We start from the raw sequence: 21,467 nt of genomic DNA, 5'->3' as shown, positions 1-21,467 counted from the left end.
GTAAAAACAAATTAAAATATTCCATAGTTTATAGACGCTATAACTTTTGCACAAACCAATCAATATATTCTTCTTGGGATTTTTTTTTTTTTTTTACCAAATTGGATGTGTTTTATAGCAGAAAGTCAAAAATATAAGGGTTTTTTTTTTTTTGGAAAATTGTCAGGTTTTTTTTGTTTATAGTGCAATAAATAAAAACCACAGAGATGATCAAATGCTCCCAAAAGAAAGCTCTATTTGTGGAATAAAAGGACATAGACATTGTTTAGGTAGAGCATCACATGAACGCACAATCATCAGTTAATGTAATGCAGTGCCGTATCACTAAAAATGGCCTGGTCATGGGGGGGAGGGGGGGGGTAAATCTTCTGGAGGTCAAGTGGTTAAGAGGCTGCTCATTTGATTGTGCACTGTTCTATAAATGTGTAGAATGTGTTTGTGGGATGGGAAAAAAATTTTTAAGTCTAGATAATAATAATTGGAAGCTCTGTGCTTGGAATACTTAATCTTAGTCCTAATAAAAATATTATTTTAAATCCTCCTTGTATTGTATAGGCTGTATACAGCAAGCCTTAGAAGTATTAGGTTCTCCAAGCTGCATCGTTTCTTTTGTATTCGGCTAAACACAGTTTAGAATGTGTGTTATATGGGAGCTGCTCTGTCCTGCAGCAGAATGTCAGTCTGCCCCCCCCCGTCTCCATATCAGCTAATGGATGTAATGTGAGTCTGTGCTGTTGATGGTTGCTGAGGCTCTATTAATGCGGTATTATCCTTTTCTGATTTCATAATCCTCGCAGGCAGATTTCAACGCAATATGATAAAGTCTCACAGCATGCTGAGTGATTGTAAAATGCTCCCTCCTCTTCGCCAGTCTCTTAAATGGGTCAGATTGAGTAGTGGCACCAAAGTAATTAGCTTCAACCACCTTTTTCCCAGATGCTGTTTTTTTTTCTAATGGAGTTCACAAACACTTTAGAAAAGGCAAAAGATTGAGGTTTGTGGATAATGCTTAGCCGGTTCACATTGCAAACTTTATTACTGTGCAACACAATAGCAGGGAAGTCTCTCGTACTACAATGGGGCAGTAGATAGACAGGGTAAATATCCAAGCCGGGGAAAATGTTTTCAATGGCAACTTTGTTCTTTCTTTGTACTCCTTGAGTAATGTTATTTTGCTGGTTGAGCTTATTTATATAGTTTTGAGTTGTTGGTACTGTTGCTGTTGTGCGTGCACCATAAGCTGGCCATAGACATGGGATGTCTGAGTGATCATACTATAAACATTAAACATGCACACACTTGCATAGCTCCCAGCTGTCCCTGAGTTCGAGGGATTGTCCCTGATTTGGAGCAATGTCCCTCATTCCTCCTCATTTGTCCCTCATCTGATCTATATAGATGTTTTTAAAATTCACTTTTTATCCATCTTTTTATCCATCAAAATGTGTTTTCCAGCACTAAACCTTTCATCTGATTTCTAAATTGCTACATTTGTAAATTCCAAAAGCCAATATAAAGGAATAGTAATGGTAAAAAGTAATGGTAAAAAAGCACTTGTGGGTTTAACCAATCTTTTTTTCTTTTTTTTTTTTTTTTTTGTACAATGCACCTTTAAGGGGGTGTGGCAGGGGGTGTGTCCTATGCCTGCATGCTTTTGCTGATAGGTGTTCCTCATTCCCATCTCAAAAAGTTGGGAGGTATGCACTTGGATCCCCCAAGCATATATGAAGGAGGGGTAATATCCAGATTCAAACAACAAATTAAATTGTGGCGCAAACAAATGCTAATGCACCATTCACATAGGTTTGCCTCTACCCCTCTAGATAAATGTGAAGATACACTTGTGTAGCATAGGTAGTTCATAAAATGTTCATGAGGGGTTTATAAAAATCCCATAAGAAGGATGTTGTACTTTAGTAGTCAGTTCCACCTGAGTAAGAAACAAATGTCTGAAATTACAAAAAAGGAACACAAGGGGGCACCATCTAAGTGCAGCATTGATGGGTTTATTATGATTAAAAAGCCAAATGCAAACTCCCAAATATAAAATCACAGAGATTATCTGCAGCCGTGCCTCAGTGAATGGAAGCCGTCCACCGCTGCTTGTGACGCAAGCGTGTCGTCGGTGAGGAAAAGTCCAGTGTTCCAGGAAGTGAGGAGAGTCACTGTGGAGCAGTGGAACTCTTCTATGTTTGCTTTTGCCGTTTGGTGGTCGGCTTCCATCCAATGTGGCATGGCTGCAGATAAGTGTTTTGATTTTATATTTATATTTCTGTGAGTTTGCATTTGGCTTTTTAATCATAATAAACCGATCGGTGCTGCACTTAGCTGGCGTCCCTTTGTGTTCCTTTTTCCAATATCCAGATACCTATTCGTATACCGTAGCCATGGGTAGTTGTTCAGAAATTGCCAACCTCAATGATTACTAGTTTCCCCATGCCGAATCAGCTGGATGCCTGTTGCAGTCTATTGCTACATATGGACCTATGAGGATTGCTGTCAAGTTTATCTAAATTGTCGAGATTGGTTGACAGCCAGTTCCTTTATCTGATTCCAAGAAGTTACAAGATGATATTTCACATGTAATGCAATGCATAAAAATTGGTGGCAAAAAGGGTGATGTTAGGAGCCAGATGAATGCATGTTTGTCTTTGTAACCTTGTGCAGTGATCTCTATTCATTTCAGTGTAGAGGTGGAGGGCCCACTGCACAAGGTTACAGAGATCAATATTCCCAGTATAATATATAATATGTTTATGGAAAAGGAGTAAATCATTTTCAAAAATGCTGCATGTAGTTATTTTTCTATTGGTTTACAAGAAAACTAAAATTAAAGGTACCTGTAATATATCCTCTACCTCCCATCACTGCAGCTTTGCACAGTCCCTTCCTGCAGTTCCTACATCACTGCTGAGTCCTGTTGTAATGTAGGGGGCAGAGAATGGAGCCAAAGTGCGTGGTAGGGGATGCAGACACCGGACACTCCCAGAATGCCTAAGAGTCTTACTGACGTTCCAGAACTGGAACAGAGCAATGTACAGAGGCTCAGGGCTGTAACAGAGCATAGTATGGAGAGTGGAGACTGCAAGGCTGGAACAGTGCAACTCTTCAAAGGCAAGAGAGCGATAGTAGGAGACATGGTCCACTGGAAAGATGAGTATTTCAGCTCTTCTATTGAAGGGACCTTTTATCTTAAAGCAGAACTCCGGGATCAGCAACAAATCCCCTATTCGTACACTCCACTAAACAAAACACTAAACAGTTATTACATTTGTGAAATTCCTTACCATTGAAGAGAAAAGTCTAATTGAATTTTCAGGAAGTCAGCTCTGTAGTTCAAAAAATGCATCATGTATTCTGCTAAGGAGGAGCTGTTAGGACAGTTATTACATATCAGGAAAAAAATACTTTCTCCTTTCAGTGGATCCTCTTCTGCACTGCAAGGGTTAAGGGCTTGTTTTACCTAGGGGATGAAGAATAGTGACATACTTAAAGTGATATTAAAGTCTTGTTTTTTTTTCTTAAAAAATAACATGTTATACTTGCTCTGTGCAGTGGTTTTGCCTCTTCAGTGCTCCTGGCCCCTCCCTCCTGTGGAGTGCCCCCACAGTAAGCACCTTTCTATGGGGGCTCCTGGGCCTAGCCGCAGCTCTGTGTGTCCATTCAGACACAGAGCCGCTGTTTGGCCCCGCCCCCTCTCACTCATGATTGGCTAACTGACCTTGACAGCGGGAGCCAATGGCTTCCGGCCAATCGGGATTGATTGTCCCGGATGGCCAAGGCACTCGTGCACATCACTGGATAGAGATGGGCTCAGGTAAGCATTAGGTGGGCTGCTGCACACAGAAGGTTTTTATATTAATGCAAAGAATGCATTAAGATAAAAAAAACCTTCTGCCTTTACAACCACTTTAAGTCTATGCATGAAGGTAACAAACCACCTGTGCAGCAATCCTTACCTGAGCCCCCTCCTGATTCAGCGATGTTCATGGTAGCCTCGACCGTATTTGGACTCTTCTCATTGGCTGAGACCTGTCAATCACAGCCAGTAAGGAGAATGTTGGGGGGGGGGGGGCGCAAGCTGCAGCTCATTGTGTCTTATGAGCGCATAGAGCAGCGGTAGTGAGAGCGAGCACACGGTAGTGCCCCCAAGGCAAGCAGCTTTCTCTGGGGGCACTGCTCGGGGGGGGGGGGGGGGGGCAGGAACATCAGCGGGGATCTAAAAAAGATAATCAGGGCTGCTCTGTGCAAAACTACTGCACAGAGCAGGTAAGTCCAACCTGTTTGTTTCACTGACTGATCAGATGCAGCTCTTTGACATCATTCTGTACAATGCTGGATCGGTAGCTATGCATTGTATGTAAGGTCGCTGAAGGCTTGCCCACAACCTTCTGAGGCTCCGTCCACAATCCAGGATGTCAGACATTGCTATCTGCTGGGGGAGCAAGGGGTAAGTATGACCCTTTTCTGTATTCCCTAGGCAAAATGAGCAGTTAAAGTACAACTAAAGGCAAAACTTTTTTTTCAGTTTTGGATAGAGCAGAGATGGCTTAGAACACCTGCAAGGTTTTTATTGCTGACAATGTCCCCATTAAGAGATTCTCTATTTTGTCCTGTTAATTGTTATCAGTGAAAGTAAAAGAAAATCACAAATTTTGAGTTGTCCCCAGAAAAGTAATAGAGGGGAAATCTTACAATGGGGACACTAGATCTGGTGACCTGGGGGGGTTCCGAAGAGATTCTCTTAATTTGCAGGGATTTCCTCTCACTTCCTAGTGCGGAGGGAGATCCTTTGCAAGATTAAAGTTTTTTTTTTTTATTCCCTGAAGTTCAGCTTTAGGTGCTTGAAATTACTCATCTACCCATCAGCTTTACATGCTAGTGTTTCTTTAGTACAGAATAAAATCTGAGGGCAAACAATGAACTGGATGCTGTAAGGTCATGATTCCTGCATTAATAAAGTTTATTTCTCCAAAGTGGTTAAAGTAAATTTAATTTCTCTTTTCTTTAAAAAAAAATAAAAATAACAAACATGTCATACTTAAAGCGTTTGTTAACCCCCCAAAAAAACAAAACTGATCCTGTTCCCTTAAAGCATGCTATACAGCATAGTGCTTGTGCTGTGTAATTTGGCCCCCTGTAACACCTGAAATACCTGGCTGATCCTGCCTGGCTATACCCTTCCCACTGTACGCTGACTCCAATATATCAGGGCTGCTGAGCCCTGACACCGGAGTCAGCGTACGTGCCTCTTTCTTAGGCTGCCCTGCTCTCCTGTGTCTCCTCTGTCCTCATCCTCCCTCCCTGTCTACTCGTACCAGTGCCCCCCCCCCCCTGCTCCTGCTGCTCTCATATCTGCAGCTAAATCCTCCCATCCTCTCTGTACTATAATAAGTGTCCCTGTGCCTGTGTAATGTAAAAAATCTGCTCCTCTATACCTATATGACCGGCGCTCAGCTAACTGTCGGCTCTCTCTCTCCCCCTCCTTCCCGGCTGACGCCAGCAGGAGGGCTCGGCCCCACCCACTGGAACTGTGAGCCGAGAGAGAAGAGAGCTGACAAGTCAGCTGAGAGCCAGAAGCCGAGCCTATTATAAGTACAATCCGTCACATTTTTTACAATGCACAGGAATACTTATTATTATGGTACAGAGGGAATGGGAGGATTTTAAAGAAGTGGGTTAACAACCACTTTACCTGCTTTGTGCAGTGGTTTGCACAGAGCAGCTCAGATCCTCCCCTTCTGGTGCTCCTGGCTCCTCCCTCCTGCCCCCAGAGCAAGCAGCTTGCAATGGCTCGCTCCCGAGTTGCGGCTCTGCGCGTCCATTCACACACAAAGCTGAGGCTTGGCCCAGCCCCCTCTCTCTCCTGATTGGCTCTGTGGCTGTGAATGCCACTGCATAGAATGCATGAAGGTAAAAAAAAAAACTCGGGCTTTAGAACCACTTTAATAGAGTGTGCTCAGCAGTAATATAAGCATAACACTTCAGGGCACAACCACTGGGCAAGAACAGCAGATCAAGCAGGTTACAAAACCTGTCTTGATCATTCTTGGTCCTCCCTGTGATAAGTGGCATTGGAAGCACCTACCTGTGTCAAGGGTGACTGAATCTGGAGAGATGCCCCCGTTGACGTCAGAATCTCCACTTTGTCCAATCAGAGAGCACCTTGTTTTCAAAGAAAAAAAAATACAAAGGCATTCTGTGGATGGCGGCCATGCCAAGCGAGCAACCCCCTGTAGTTACTATGGAGAAGGGCAGCTGCTTGGCACTGGACCTGGAAGACTTGCTGTCACTGTAGCTGCGGTGACTACTACAATGATTGAAGGCTCAGGTATTAGATATGCATGCTTGGTCCAGGTTGAACAATGTAATTTTGCAATAAGACTCATCCCTAAACCTCAGCTTTACATTCTGCTGCTCTGTTTATGCCTGCCATGATAATCCCTATAGTGTTTATTCTGCAAGCTAGCAACAAGTGCAACCAATAGAAACCAATCGGCTTTCATTGATGTAACTACAGTAAATGAAAGCATGTTTGGCTGATATAGATGACTTCACTTAGCTTGTTGTCATTGCTGGATGCAGGGATTCATTTATTAAGACAATGTTATTTTTAAGTTGCCTGGTTTAATGAGCTGTGTAGGTTTTTATCTACCTGGTATGGGATGAGTATGCCTGTTATCTGCCCTGTATAATAAGTGTCACATATCTGAGATGTTAGTTATAATGTGCATCATCTCGTTTTCTTTTCATTAGTGTAATACACAGAGAAATGTGTAATCTATGATACGTGTTTTGTAAGATGCCTAGCTGCTTAGAATGCCAGACAAGCCTGCTATGGCAATTATCTTCTTTAAAAAGCAAATCAATTCTGTGGGCTCTGTTTTTAGAGGTTTCTATACAATTTTCTCCAAGGATTCTTACATTTTTACAATTTAATCTAATTATAAAAATAGGAGAAAGCATTGGGAATTTTGCATAAAAAACTTTTTTTATATAGAACCCCTTCCTTTGGACAGTCCCCAATCTGTACTAAAGGCGGCTGGCGGGCGTGTCTTCACATTAAGGTACTTATATAGTGCTGTCAATTTACGCAGCACTTTACATATACATTGTACATTCACATCGGTCCCTACCCGCAAGGAGCTTACAATCTAACTCACATTCATATACTAAGGCCAATTTAGACAGAAGCCAATTAACCTACCAGCATGTCTTTGGAGTGTGGGAGGAAACCGGAGTACCCGGAGGAAACCCACACAGGCACAGGGAGAACATGCAAACTCCAGGCAGGTGGTTGGGATTCGGACCAGCAACCCATTTTACTGCTAGGTGAGAGTGCTACCCACTACACCACATTGATAGCGGCGTCATTTCCCGAAGCTTCCTTTTAGGTTCCCCCTTGGCGCACTCTCATGAAGGAGGCGCATGTGCGTTCTTATTCATGGAAAGAATGTGACGTCACAGATGGGGTGGAGCAAGGCTGGGTTGTGCTGGGCTGGATTGTGCAGTGCTAGCCTATGTTGGGCTGACAGGGACTTTTTAAATGGACACAGACAACGGTACTGGGAAATGTCTGTGAGTAGCTACATTGGGCTGCACAGGGCAACCATTGTCAGTGAGAGATGGGAGTGTTGCTGAATGTCTCCATTGGGCGGTTGTTTCTAATTAGACCTTTAGCAACTCAATTAGTGCATATCATGAAAGTTTATTATTGTTTTCTAAGAAAAAAAGAGCAATTTTTAACTGGAAATCCACAAGGACTGTGCAGGTGTCTCATACATCCGCATGCAGGTAGTCTCTATCTAAGTCTATTGGGACGCAGTGGCTGCACAGACACAGCTTCTGCTCCAAATTTGATATCCTTGCAGGTGCATGTCCCCGAACTCACTGTCTGCATTCGGGGACACACATCCACACAAATGTCAAATTGAGTGCAGTGGTGGAGTCCACGCAGCCACTGCGTCCCAATAGACATGAAAGGGACTGCTTGCACTAGGATGCATGGAACACCTGTGCATTCCATGCAGGCAAATGGAAACAAGGAACATGTAGTCACTATGAGCAAAACAGTTTTATTCTTAATTTCCTGGTGCTTTTTATTTGCCACGAAGAGCTGGACAAACCACAGGTGCCAGTTCTAGAGAAGTACAAATACAGTGCCTTGAAAAAGTATTCATACCCCTTGAAATGTTCCACATTTTGTTATGTTACAACCAAAAACCGAGATGTATTTTATGGGGATTGTATATGATAGACCAACACATAGTGGCACATATTTGTGAAATGGAAGGGAATTTTTCTCACAAATAAAAATCCAAAAAGTGTGGCGTGCATTTATATTCAGCCCCCTTTACTCTGATACCATTAACTAAAATCTAGTGGAACCAATTGCCTTCAGAAGTCGCCTAATTAGTAAATAGAGTCCACCTGTGTGTAATTTAATCTCAGTATAAATACAGCTGTTCTGTGAAGCTCTCAGAGGTTTGTTGGAGAACCTTAGTGAACAAACAGCATTATGAAGGTCAGGGATAAAGTTGTGGAGAAGTTTAAAGCAGGGTTAGGTTATAAAAAAATATCCCAAGCTTTGAACATCTCACAGAGCACTGTTCAACCCATCATCCAAAAATAGAAAGAGTATGGCACAACTGCAAACCTACCAAGGCAAGGAGAGGATTTTTTTTTAGAGAAGCAGCCAAGAGACTCATGGTAACTCTGGAGGAGCTGCAGAGATCCACAGCTCAGATGTGAGAATCTGTCCACGGGACAACTATTAATTGTGTACTCCGCAAATCTGGCCTTTATGGAAGAGTGGCAAGAAGAAAGCCATTGTTGAAAGAAAGCCATAAGTAGTTCTGTTTGCAGTTTGCGAGAAGCCATGTGGGGGACACAGCAAACGTGGAAGAAGGTGCTCTGGTCAGATAAGACCAAAAATTTAACTTTTTGGCTTAAAAGCAAAATGCTATGTGTGGCGGAAAACTAATACTGCACCTCACCCTAAACACACCACCCCCACTGTGAAACATGGTGGTGACAGCATCATGTTGTGGGAATGCTTTTCTTCACCAGGGACAGGGAAAGCTGGTCAGAGTTGATGGCAAGATGGATGGAGCCAAACACAGGGCAATCCTAGGCTGGGTTCACATTGGATGCGGAATTGGAATTGGTTTCCCCGCATCCAATTCACATGACAGGAGACTGTGACTAGCTCTCAATAGAGCTGGTTCACACATGTCCGTGGTGGCTGTGGAGCATATTGAACAGGTGTCCTGTGCGTCTTTGGCTCTGTTTCAGGTCCGAATTAAAGCAAACATTTGAGCCTAATTTGTCCCTGAAACAGAGAACAGGGACGCACCGGACCCCTGCTGTGAGCCACATCCGTATTCGGTGTGAACCCAACCTGGAAGAAAACCTGTTAGAGTGTGCAAAAAGCCTTGAGACTGGAGTGGAGGTTCACTTTCCAGCAGGACAATGACCCTAACTATACAGCCAGAGCTACAATGGAATGGTTTAGATCAAAGCATATTCATGCGTTAGAATGGCCCAGTCAAAGTCCAGACCTAAATCCGATTGAGAATCTGTGGCAAGACTTGAAAATTGCTGTTCACAGACACTCTCCATCCAGTCTGATGGAGCTTGATTTATTTTGCAAAGAAAATGGGCAAATATTTCAATCTCTAGAGGGGCAAAGCTGGTAGAGACATCCCCAAAAACACTTTCAGCTGTAATTGCAGCGAAAGGTGGTTGACTGAATACAGGTGGGGTGGGGTATAATAAATAAAGGTGGGGCTGAATTCAAATGCTAGCCACACTTTTCACATATTTGTTAAAAAAATGTGAAAACCATTTATCATTTTCCTTCTACTTCACAATTCCTGTATGTGCCACTTTGTGTTGGTCTACCACATAAAATCCTAATAAAATACATTTACGTTTTTGGTTGTAACTAGAGCTGCACGATTCTGGCCAAAGTGAGAATCATCACAATTTTTTTGCTTAGAATAAAAAGATCACGATTCTCGCGGCGTAAAATCTTTCACATTATACAAAAAAAAATTGGGCTAACTTTTTACTGGTTAGGTTTTTTTTTTTAATTAAAGTGTAATTTTTTCCCCAAAAAATTGCATTTGAATGACTGCTGCTCAAATACAGTGTGGCGAAAAATATTGCAACAACCACCATTTTATTCTCTAGGATCTCTACTAAAATATATATATATATATATATATATATATGTATATATGTATATATATATATATATATGTGTGTGTGTGTGTGTGTGTGTGTGTGTGTGTGTAATTTGGGGGTTCTAAGTAATTTTCTAGCAAAAAAAAATGATTTTAACTTGAAGGCAACAAATGTCAGAAAAAGATTTGGTGTTTAAGTGGTTAAACTTTCCTTATTTACACACCAAAGTGTATTCCTTTGTTCTAAAGGACAAAAAGTTGCAATGTTTATACTTCTGGTGATTGCTCTTAAAAAGTGTAATATTTATTGACAAGCCGCAGTGACCAAACACAAATGAGAACAGTTGACGCGTTTCAGCCTATAAGGCCTTAGTCATAACCACATTACAGACATTAAACTTTGAAAATAAATAGTAGCTCCAAGGATCACTGGTTCCACCCATTAATTGTCTTAATTGACTACAGGCAATTATCCAAAAAAGGGGAATCAGCTATACTAAGATGGCAGCTTCCTTGGCTAAAAACTATAGGGGGGTTACCTACACTTTAAGTTCCACTGCTAAAGAATGTTGTGATTCTTGGCAGACTGCCTGTTTTTTTTTTTTGTTTTTTTTCCTTTGACTTCAGCAGAGCAGAGAGAATTCTCTGCATAGAATGAATCGGGAAATACTTTGTCAAGATCGCAAAAATTGCGGTAACGATTCTTAATGATTAATCATGCAGCTCTAGTTGTAACATGACAAAATGTGGAAAATTCCAAGGGGTATGAATACTTTTTTCAAGGCACTGTAACTTTTCTTTTGATATTAACGAAGGTACTTTTTTTTTAAACTGGCAGCAAGCTACTAAATTGGACTCAACAGTTCCTCCAATGTGCCCTAATTTGTCGGTCTTCGTTATGGCTGATAACTCTTGGTTGGCAGAATATAGTCTTTGATGAGCGAATTACTGTTCGATGTACGTAGATTTCATGTCTATAAATAGAGAATTCTGGAGAACTCGGGTCACTTGCTGTATAGTCCATCCTTGGTGCATTAATAGGCATTAAGATTCAGGTGACTGACAAGGCTGCTCGTTACACAGAATAATGATAGTGGTTTCTTGTAATAGGCTCCAGCTCTAACCATACCTATTAGAGGTTCGTGTTGCCTGATGTGGATTTATATTGTGTAAAGGATGCTCTTTATGGTGCTCCCTTCCCTGCCCCCGTGGCTCGTGCTGTTTACTGTAATCCTTCTTCCATGGGATTATCTGCGTCTGTACAAGGCCAGCTAAGCGCTGCTCAGTTTTCCAATAGCTTCCCTGGTAATACAGGAAGAGCCCTGTAATCCATCCGTACAGCAGTGTGCATTGGCTGCAGGTTGCTTTGATCCCTTGCTAGTTTGGGTTTAAGTGTCAGGCAGCCATCTTGTTCCAGAGCTGCACCATTAACCCTTTCCTGTGCATCTGACCACAGCTTGTGCGGGGCTAATGTGTCCGGGAAAGAATCTGTCATGTTTGTTTCTGAGATCATTAGGCATTGACTAAAAAGCTGATTTGCAAATCTGTGCCCCCCCCCCCCCCCCCCCCATCACTCCCTGCAGTTGTCTTTTTTCCAGTCTTCAGTCCCAGGTCCACCAAGGTGCCCGTTTTGTCATATTGTGCGATGACTAGAGAGTCAGGAAATAAGCAGATGCCAGTAAAGGGTTGAAGGTGGTAATTTCTCCCAGCGGAGATGCTTCCAGGAGGTTTGACGCATTAAGTGTCACTGATCTGTCCCCTCTTGGGAAAAGTGCAGTGCAGTTCTTCAGAAGACCCCCCCCCCCTTTCCTCCTCAGCATCTCCCTGTTCGGGTCGGGTTTATGCAAGGGAAGCTGCTTGAAAAGGTGACCTTTGCAATGTTTACAGAGCATGCTCTTTGAGCCAGCCCGGCTGCAGCTTCTTGCCTGCAAGCTGTAATCTGCTTATAGGTGCATTGTCATAGCAACAGGCCCAGAGAGCAGCAGCCTGGGCACACCGGGACTCTGTTTGTGCTACCTGAGGGGCGGGATGCTAAAAGGAGGAGGGGGAAGGATGCAGTAGCCAGCTATTTGAGACCAGATTTTATTCCACCGATTGCCAGTTCTGCCCCTGAGCCCGGAATGATCAGAATTCAGCCCATTTGGTAATATTATTAAGATTGCAAGGACGTCTTCTTCCGGCCAGGATGCCCGGCCTGGTTACCTGACATTGCTCCTGGCCTATTCAACTCCCTGCCGGCATGTGACCCTTGACCCCTGTGCAAAGGAGCGATGGATGGGTGAGGTTTCGTGACATGAGTCCTAGCTATGATTTGGTCGTGCACAGCAAGGTGGCTGTATAATTGCTTCATGTAAGTCCAATTTTATTGTGTATCACAGCATGCATACTCTAGTTCTATTCCCTGTGTTACAATGGAGGTAATAGCGGCTTATAAAAATGTCATTATTTAATTGTTCTGATTGCTGTTCAGTTGTTTGATGCAGATCTCTATTGTAAGCAATTCTGAAAGGCAGAACTTTATGGAATTTTTTTGTTTTTGTTTTACGTAAACTTATTATAACTTCCCCTTTTAAGATTTTTAAATCTACCTGGAGCTTTGAATATTAGGATGGACTTTCAAAACACAATTTTCTCCATTTTATATATAAAAGAAAACTTTATTAGAATACAGTATATTGTCTGTTGGTGTAAATTTCCTGAATACCAATTTTTGTTTTTCATTTTTTTTTTTAACCCTTTTATTTGCTGCCCTGTGTGCAAAGAAATGCTGTGTAGTCTGCAGGTGATATAATGTGTTTATAAATGTCAAAAAGAATACTTCCAAAACTGAACATTCTAGAAATATTTTTTGTGACCTCCTTCAGTCATCCCAATCTACAAAATCGATAAGAAGGTGCCTAAAGGTTATTCATAAAATGTCATGACTAACAAAACAGAGAGTAAAAAGAGAGAAAGTAACATTGGGGGTTATTTACTAAAGGCAAATCCACTTTGCACTACAAGTGCACTTGCTGTAGATCTGAGGGGGACATACACGGAAAATTAAAAAAACAGCATTTTAGCTTGCACATGATTGGATGATAAAATCAGCAGAACTTCCCCTCATTTCAGATCTTCCCCTCATATCTACTGCGACTGTACTTCCGAAGTTCACTTGTAGTGCAGAGTTGATTTGCCTTTATTAAATCAACCCTATGGTATGCTTATTGTTTTTAAAGTGCAATTCCAGAAAAATAAACTTTTTTTAAAATTTTTTTTAATGGGGAAGACTTTTTGCTGTATGTATCCCGTTTAAAAGCTTTCTTCACTTTCTGTTCGAGTGATAGTTGTCACTGTGATGGGAAATTAAATGAAATCTCACAGGAGCCAAGATGTAATAACCAGAAAGGAAATTCTGAGCCCTACCGTTGTGTCTGCACTGACTGTTTTGGTGACCACTGTAACTGGGACAGCAAATGGGACAAAGCAATAAAACCTGACAGAGGTTCTAAACATGGGTGCTCAACCTGTGGCCCTCCAGCTGTTGGGGAACTACAAATCTCATGAGGCATTGCAAGGCTGACAGTTACAAGCATGACTCCCAAAGGCAGAGGCATGATAGGACTTAGTTCCGCAACAGCTGGAGGGCCAAAGGTTGAGCACCTAAGTAAAAGCATGGGTACTCAACCTGTGGTCTTCCAGCTTTTGTGCTGGATACTGATAGTCCCGTTCGGGAGGAGTCGATCATTGCTCTCGAACGGGAATGGCCATACATGGACCAACATTTGACCGGTTCCTGCTGAACCAGCTGCATTTTGATCCATGTATGGCTGGCTTTAGAACATGGGTGCTCAACCTGTGGCCTTCCAGTTGTTGTGCTGGATACTGATAGTCCCGTTCGGGAGGAGTCAATCATTCCTTTTGAACGGGAATGGCCATACATGGATCAACATTCGGACAGTTTCTGCTGAACCAGCTGCATTTTGATCCATGTATGGGCTGGCTTTAGAACCTGGGTGCTCAACCTGTGGCCCTCCGGAACCACAAGTTCCATGATGCCTCTGCCTTTGAGAGTCATGCTTGTTTAACTGACAGCCTCGCAATGCTTCAAAGTTCCGCAACAGCTTGAGGGCCACAGGTTGAGCACCCATGTTCCAAAGCCAGCCATACCTGCAAATGAAGCTGGTTCAGCAGAAAACAGCCGAATGCTGATGCATGTATGGCCGTTCCCGTTTAAGAGGAATGATCGACTCCTCCCGAATGGGACTATCAGTATATTTTTACTTGATCACCACTTGCAGCTAATTGGCTGCAGCACTGATCCGTGTATTCTAGGAGCGGAGTCCCACTGTCACAATACAATAACGCAATTGAATGTTTGGATGGGGGATCGGTTCGGTTTAAAAAAAAAAAATCATCTGTAACCAACATTACCACTCCAAATTATAATTAATAAAAAAAAAGTGGCATTACAGTTTGGCAGGTATCTTCTTAGACTGTTTAGTTGCTGATCACTTGGCCTTTTGCTGGAAACCACTGGGTGGGCCAGTCCTGTTCTCCATGTGTATTGTGTAGAAATGACATAATTTGCAAATGAATAGGTATTTCCCATGTCCTAGGGACTGGCAGCTGTTTTAATTACAGCCTTTTCTTAATGCAGGTCACGTGGGTTACCTAAACTGAAAGAATCTCGTTCCCATGAGTCCTTGCTGAGCCCAGGCAGTGCAGTGGAAGCTCTGGATTTGGCGACAGAAGATAAAATCCTGGTGAAGCCATTACATAGCAGCATATTGGGCCAAGACTTTTGTTTTGAGGTAAGGCAGTATGTATTTTTATGAGGCCGAGTGTAAATGATTAACTCCGATGCCTGAGTGACCTTTTGATTTATTTCCCTTTTTTTTTTTTTTTTATTCTTTTTACTTGTCAATACGCTCCTGTCAGGTCACATACTCCAGCGGCAGCAAATGTTTTAGCTGCTCATCTGCAGCAGAGAGAGATAAGTGGATGGAAAATCTGCGGAGGACTGTCCAACCTAACAAGGTAAGCGTCAAGGAAAACAAGCTCGGTGCTGATCGTTTTCATCAATCTTTTTTTCAACAGTAAGTTTACTAATGAGCAGCACAATAGTGATGTTCTACTAAAGGGCAGCGCCAGTCATCTGTAAACACTCAGAATAACATGTTTGTATTTGATTTCATTGTGATCTGAAGCCATATAAGCGTTAATGATCAGATCTTGCAGCTGAGAGCACGTTTCCTGGTAAGGTTTGTGGGGGGTGAGAAGTGTGTATGGAGTATGGAATTGCAATGTGTAGGATAGCTGGTTTGCATAAATCCCTTTCATAAAAGCAGGAACTTGCTGGATCCTGTATTTTTCCTGCTATAGGCCTAAAACCTATAAACCATTCATCCAAGACAGAAAAGCAGACATGATGCAGTCATTTTTGCTTTGCATAACTATTGGTACGTTTTTTTTGTTCGATCTGGAATTTTATAGCATTTGGTTAAGGTGTTCCTAAACCCATAACAGTAAAATCAGTATGTATGTGCAGTAAAGCATGCTGGTTATACTCACTGTAGAACCTGGGGGGGGGGGGTTAATTCTGCACGTTGTGTAAAAATGCTGTTTGATCCTGCCTTCTCAGTTCATCCCCTTCTTTTACTGTCCCCAATCCATCTACTGATTGAACAGAACCTTGGGGGCGCTCTGCACATTTGGTGTGTATTGCTAGAGAGTTTTTTTTTCTTCTCTTGGGAGGGTACATGTGATCAGCACAGGGCCAATCAGCACTGTCCAAACAGAGCATCAGGGGTCTTGCTGCCTCATTGGACAGTCAGAGTAGAATGAAAACTCCTCCTACAAGTTTTATCAAGACACTGATAGATGTCATAAGACTGCTATATACTGCTAATGAGAAAAGGTATTTAGCAGTTTATATTTACTAAAATGATGTTCTGTGTAGTGTGGGAGACCAGATATAATGAATGCAGGGTCCTGGGTTTAGTAACACGTTAATGTACTGTTTATACTGTCACTGTTGTGACACTCAAAGGAATTCAATAGGGATGGAAACACATGACCTTACCAGGCCATTGTTTCATTCATAGTCCCCAGGGATGGAAATACATGTCATTACCAGGCTTGGCTTCATTAAAGTCCCAAACCAAACTTCCCCCATTTTACATTAATTGTCGTGACACTGCTGTGACAAGACTAATATCATCCATAGATGGGATACATTTTCAACCAGTCCAGCAATATCTGCTTATGGTAATCCTGCATGTACAGGCACAAGCTGCTTGCTGTGGGGGCAGGAGGGACCCGATAGAAAGGTAAGTATAACATGTTTGTTATTTTTAAACAAAAAAAAAAAAACAAGACTTTAGTATCACTTTAAAGAGGAACTGCAATCTGCTCATATAATTTGTAATAAAAACATCTTTGCCATTCTGAAGCTTCCCTCCAACCACTTTGCATATTATTTTATATATACTGGGATTCTATACTTGCCAAATAGGCTGCAGAAATCTCCCTCCACTGAGTCTACCTGCAATCATTTTAACTGTGGGCAGTAGAAGCTGCTGCCTGTTCACTTCCTGGATTTACACAGAGGCATACCTCCAGCTCTGCAGCTCTCATTGACCCTCTTACGACTCCCATCCCCCCCCCCTCCTGGCATACTCTCATGAGAGTAAGAGAGAGAGCTGTGCATGATGTCACAAGCCTAGGCTTTTTACCAAACAAGAAACATGAAGTGGGCTGTATAAGGTATTTACTGGCAGAAAAAAAAAAATTTACTATCCAAAGTTAAAACAACAAGGGCAGAAGATTTAATAGATGGAAAGATGAAAAATGACTGAAGTTCTACTTTAAGTTTAAAGAGTGACCAATTGAGCCTGCTTAACTTATTCTGGATCAGGCACAGCTATGACTAGCTATGTGTTTAGGTTTTTCTATATCTTAATATTTAAAATTTTTATTATTGTGGTCCTGTCACCAACTACAGCTACTACTTAACTACTTTAACTACTTCAATACCGCACACCATCATATGACGTCCTTGACTTTGTGCGGGGATATCTGAATGATGCCTGCAGCTACAGGCATCATTCAGATATCATTATTTGCAGGTGGAGATTCTGTGCACAATAAGAATGATCATAGCGGCAGTTCTGCCGCTTGATCATTAATATAGGCGACGGGAGGGGACGTTCCCCCCCCACCCCTCCTGCCGCCATCCAGTGCTTCTCCGGTCTCTCCTGTGCCATCAGGGGCCCAAAGAAAGAATCGGACGCCGCCGGATGACGACCATAGAGATGACTGGTGACCAGATGGTCACCAGTCATCTCTATGACCGTTGGAGGCCTGGGTGTGACGTTATGACGTCACTCTCAGACCCCGCATGTAAACAAAGCCGCGATCGCGGCTGTCAGCATGAGAACTTTTTTTTTTTTTTCCGATTTCATGCTTTACAGCCTGGAGGAGAGATGTGGGGTCTTATTGACCCCGCATCTCTCCATAAAGAGAACCTGTCACGATAGATTCCTATTACAAGGATGTTTACATTTCTTGTAATAGGAATAAAAGTGATCAAACAAATGAAATGTAAAAAAAAGTGTAAAAATAAAAAAAATAAAGTAAAATAAAAAAAAAAAAAAATTTAAACGCCCCTGTCCCCGGTAGCTCGCGCTCAGAAGCAAACACACACGTAAGTCCCGCCCACATATGTAAACACCATTCAAACCACACGTGAGGTATCGCCGCGTGCGTTAGAGCGAGAGCAATAATTCTAGCACTAGACCTCCTCTTTAACGCTAAACTGGTAACCTGTAAAATTTTCAAAGCGTCGCCTATGGAGATTTTTAAGTACCGAAGTTTGGCGCCATTCCATGAGTTTGCGAAATTTTAAAGTGTGACATGTTGGGTAACCATTTACTTGGCAAAACATTATCTTTCACATTATACAAAAAATTAGGCTAACTTTACTGTTTTGTTTTTCAATTCATGAAACTGTTTTTTTTCCCAAAAAAAAAAGGCGTTTGAAAAATTATTGCGCAAATACCGTGCGAGATAAAAAGTTGCAATGACTGCCATTTTATTCCCCAGGGTGTCTGCTAAAAAACATATATAATGTTTGGAGGTTATGAGTAATTTTCTAGCAAAAAAAAAATATGATTTTTACATGTAGTGCCAGAATAGGCCCGGTATTGAAGTGGTTAAATAACTTCAGTTTCCTTCTAGACATATCAGGAGTTAATGGAGCTGCTTAAAATAGACCCAGCAGCACATAAGAGTTTAAATCAAATGTGTCACTATGAATTAGCCTTTCATGAAAGAGACTCGTATACCATACAAGCTTTTAGTCTAGTTTACATTTACGTTGCTCTGCATCCTCATTCTGTTTTGCTGCCAAAAGGCACTAATGGAAGTTGAATTCCAAGTTGCAGAGAATGGTACTCAGTGCATGAAAATTCTAGAAGTTTAGAAAGTGAATTATTATGCATGTATATATATTTATGGTGACACATAGGTGACAATTTGCTTCCGTTTCTGAGGACAAAAAAAAAAAAAAAAAAAAAAACATAATCCTTAACATAGACATATACTTGAATGCAAAGTTACAGTACTGTTGTACTAGAATACATAAAAAAATGCCAAAGCCTGATGTTTCCTTTGTTATTCATAGTTTATTTCAGTTTTGAATGGAGAAGTCTTTTGACACTTGGCTTAGAAATACTTCTGACTTCCTGTTGTTTCACTTTCAGGACAACTGCCGAAGGGCAGAAAATGTACTGCGGCTGTGGATTATCGAGGCCAAAGATCTGCCCCCCAAAAAGAAGTATTTCTGCGAGCTCTGCCTGGACGACACCCTCTTTGCACGTACCACAAGCAAAACAAAAGCAGACAATATCTTTTGGGGAGAGCACTTTGAATTCTCTGGATTGCCCCCTATCCACAATATCACTGTGCACATCTATAAGGATGTAGAGAAGAAAAAGAAAAAGGATAAGAACAATTATGTGGGACTAGTGAACATCCCAATGGCCAGTGTGACTGGCAGGCAGTTTGTAGAGAAGTGGTACCCTGTGAGCACACCTACCGCTAACAAAGGCAAAACTGGGGGACCTTCCATACGTATTAAATCCCGCTATCAGACGATCACTATCCTGCCCATGGAGCAGTACAAGGAGTTTGCTGAATTTATTACAATTAATTACACCATGCTATGTTCTGTGCTGGAGCCAGTGATCAGTGTCCGTAATAAGGAGGAGATGGCCTGTGCGCTGGTCCACATCCTACAAAGCACCGGCAGAGCCAAGGTAAGGACATTTCTGTAGTTCTCTAGAGCTTTATATCTCGGTGTGGTGTCTTTTAATCAGAACTGAGCTAATATGACTGGCTGAATCTTCACAGTAATGTTTGAACATGTACAGGGATGTGTAATGTAAAAAGGATCGCTCTGCTTCAGACTACCCTTTTAGGCTGCATTCACACTTGCCTGTAGCGGGAACGCGTGTTCACGCTCAGTTTTTTCACACATTTTTTTACTTGAATGGGCTGCCCTATGTTAGACCCTGCTCGATTTGTCCTTGTGCCTTTTGCGTTTGCTGCGTGACAAAACATGTGGCAAACTGTCTACTAACCAGAGTTGGGGTGTCATTAAAAATGAATGGTACCTAAAGCGCGGTGTGAGTTTGCAGCACGTTTCCAAAAGGTGGCAAAACTCAAGTTTCCAGTGTGTTGTCGCACGTTCAGGAAATGTGAATAGAGCTTAAAGTGTTGACCGCTTCAGAAAATATGAAAAGGTGAACTAACACCCTTCCCAACTTCTCTGGTCCTCACTATACTTATTCCTGTGGATGCCGAGCGGTCTCTGCCCACAGAGCCGATGTAGCGATCTGAGGATTTGAAATCTCCTCGCCTCACCCTCTCCGTTTTGCAGCACTTCGAGAACAGATCAGAGCGATGCTCAGTGCCAGCAGTGACCAGTCAGCATGGTTCTGATTAGTCCTGGGGGGGTGAGGAGAGTGTATGACACTCATGGCGAACCTTGGCACCTCAGTTGTTTTGGAACTACATTTCCCATGATATTCCACTGCACTGCAGAGTGCATGAGCATCATGGGAAATGTAGTTCCAAAACATCTGGGGTGCCAAGGTTCTCCATCACTGGTGTATGATGTCAATTAACCTTTTCATTTTTTCTGAAATGCTCAAGTAACGCTTTAAAGTGTTTATAAAGCCAAAACTTTCTTCAGTTTTGGATAGAGCAGTGAGGTCTTTGAACCCCTGTCATGTTATTGTTTGTCTGTGTCCCCACTAGGAAGATTTGTCCTGCTGACCACTGTAACTAGGGCTAAAAGAAAAGAAAGAGTTGCATTTTTGAGTTGATGCCAGAACAGTGATAAAGGAGACATGTTCTAATGGAGAGACCTGTGACCAGTGACAGGATTTCTAAGTTGTGGATTCCTGTTGTATCTACATGACAGAAAGTGAAGGAGATCTTTCATAAGGGACACAGGTGGCAAAGAAAATAAAAACTCACAGGGGTTTAAACATTCCATGCTGTATTCAATATTTAAAAAAAAAAAAAAAAGTTTTGGATTTTTTTTTTTTTTTTTTTACTGTCCATACTGCCCATACTGTTACAAGGCAAATTGACACTTTGGGGTTGACTTGCTAAAATTGGAGAGTGCAAAATCTGGTGCAGCGGTGTATAAAAATCCAATCGGCCCTCAGCTATGTACAAAAGCACTATTTCTCCAGACCGAGCTTTGGCCCTTCTAAACCTAAGGCCGGAATTTATACAAAGGAAACAATTTAAATTATTAATACAGATCTTAACAGCCGCTAAACAAGCTATAAAACTTAGAAAATGCCTACCCTGAATATAGCCGAAACCAAACATAGAATGAATAAATCTCTGTTACATGCAAAGATGGAAGCTTTAGATAAAAACTGTTTAAGTATACCACCGGACTTCGAAGATCTAGTACTTTTACCACGGTGGTTGACGTTATAACGTGTAGATATACAATTACCTTCTGGGAGTAACCTACCTTCGGGGACCCCATCTCCATTTCCTCCTACCTGTTTTCTCTCTGCTTATTATTGTGAACCCGTCCCCCCCTCCCTTCTCCATACTACAGTTTTCATTTCAGGTAAAATCCACTAAAGTAGGTTGACATACCATAATAATATGCCGATAATGAACCCCACATCAGTAGTAGATCATAATCTTTTCCTATTTAATGTATTCCAGTTATTCTTGCGATCATACATAAAATTTAAACGTAAGGTA

The 21,467-nt window shown here is 41.9% G+C and overlaps 1 protein-coding gene across 13 annotated transcripts in view; it reads left to right on the top strand.

Annotated features, from left to right (window-relative positions):
- RASAL2 (RAS protein activator like 2) overlaps positions 1-21,467 on the top strand; it is a 492,268-nt gene that overhangs the window by 409,002 nt on the left and 61,799 nt on the right. For all 13 annotated transcript variants that reach the window (XM_073593398.1, XM_073593397.1, XM_073593390.1 and 10 more), the window contains 3 exons: positions 14,827-14,980; positions 15,108-15,206; positions 18,932-19,486. In XM_073593398.1, the coding sequence (XP_073449499.1) occupies positions 14,827-14,980; positions 15,108-15,206; positions 18,932-19,486 (808 nt within the window). The remainder of the gene's footprint in view (positions 1-14,826; positions 14,981-15,107; positions 15,207-18,931; positions 19,487-21,467) is intronic.

Source organism: Aquarana catesbeiana, linkage group LG07 (genome assembly GCF_042186555.1).
Source record: "Aquarana catesbeiana isolate 2022-GZ linkage group LG07, ASM4218655v1, whole genome shotgun sequence".
Lineage (NCBI taxonomy): Eukaryota > Metazoa > Chordata > Amphibia > Anura > Ranidae > Aquarana > Aquarana catesbeiana.
The sequence above is the reverse complement of the archived record's forward strand: the minus strand, read 5'-3'. Positions and strand labels throughout refer to the sequence as shown.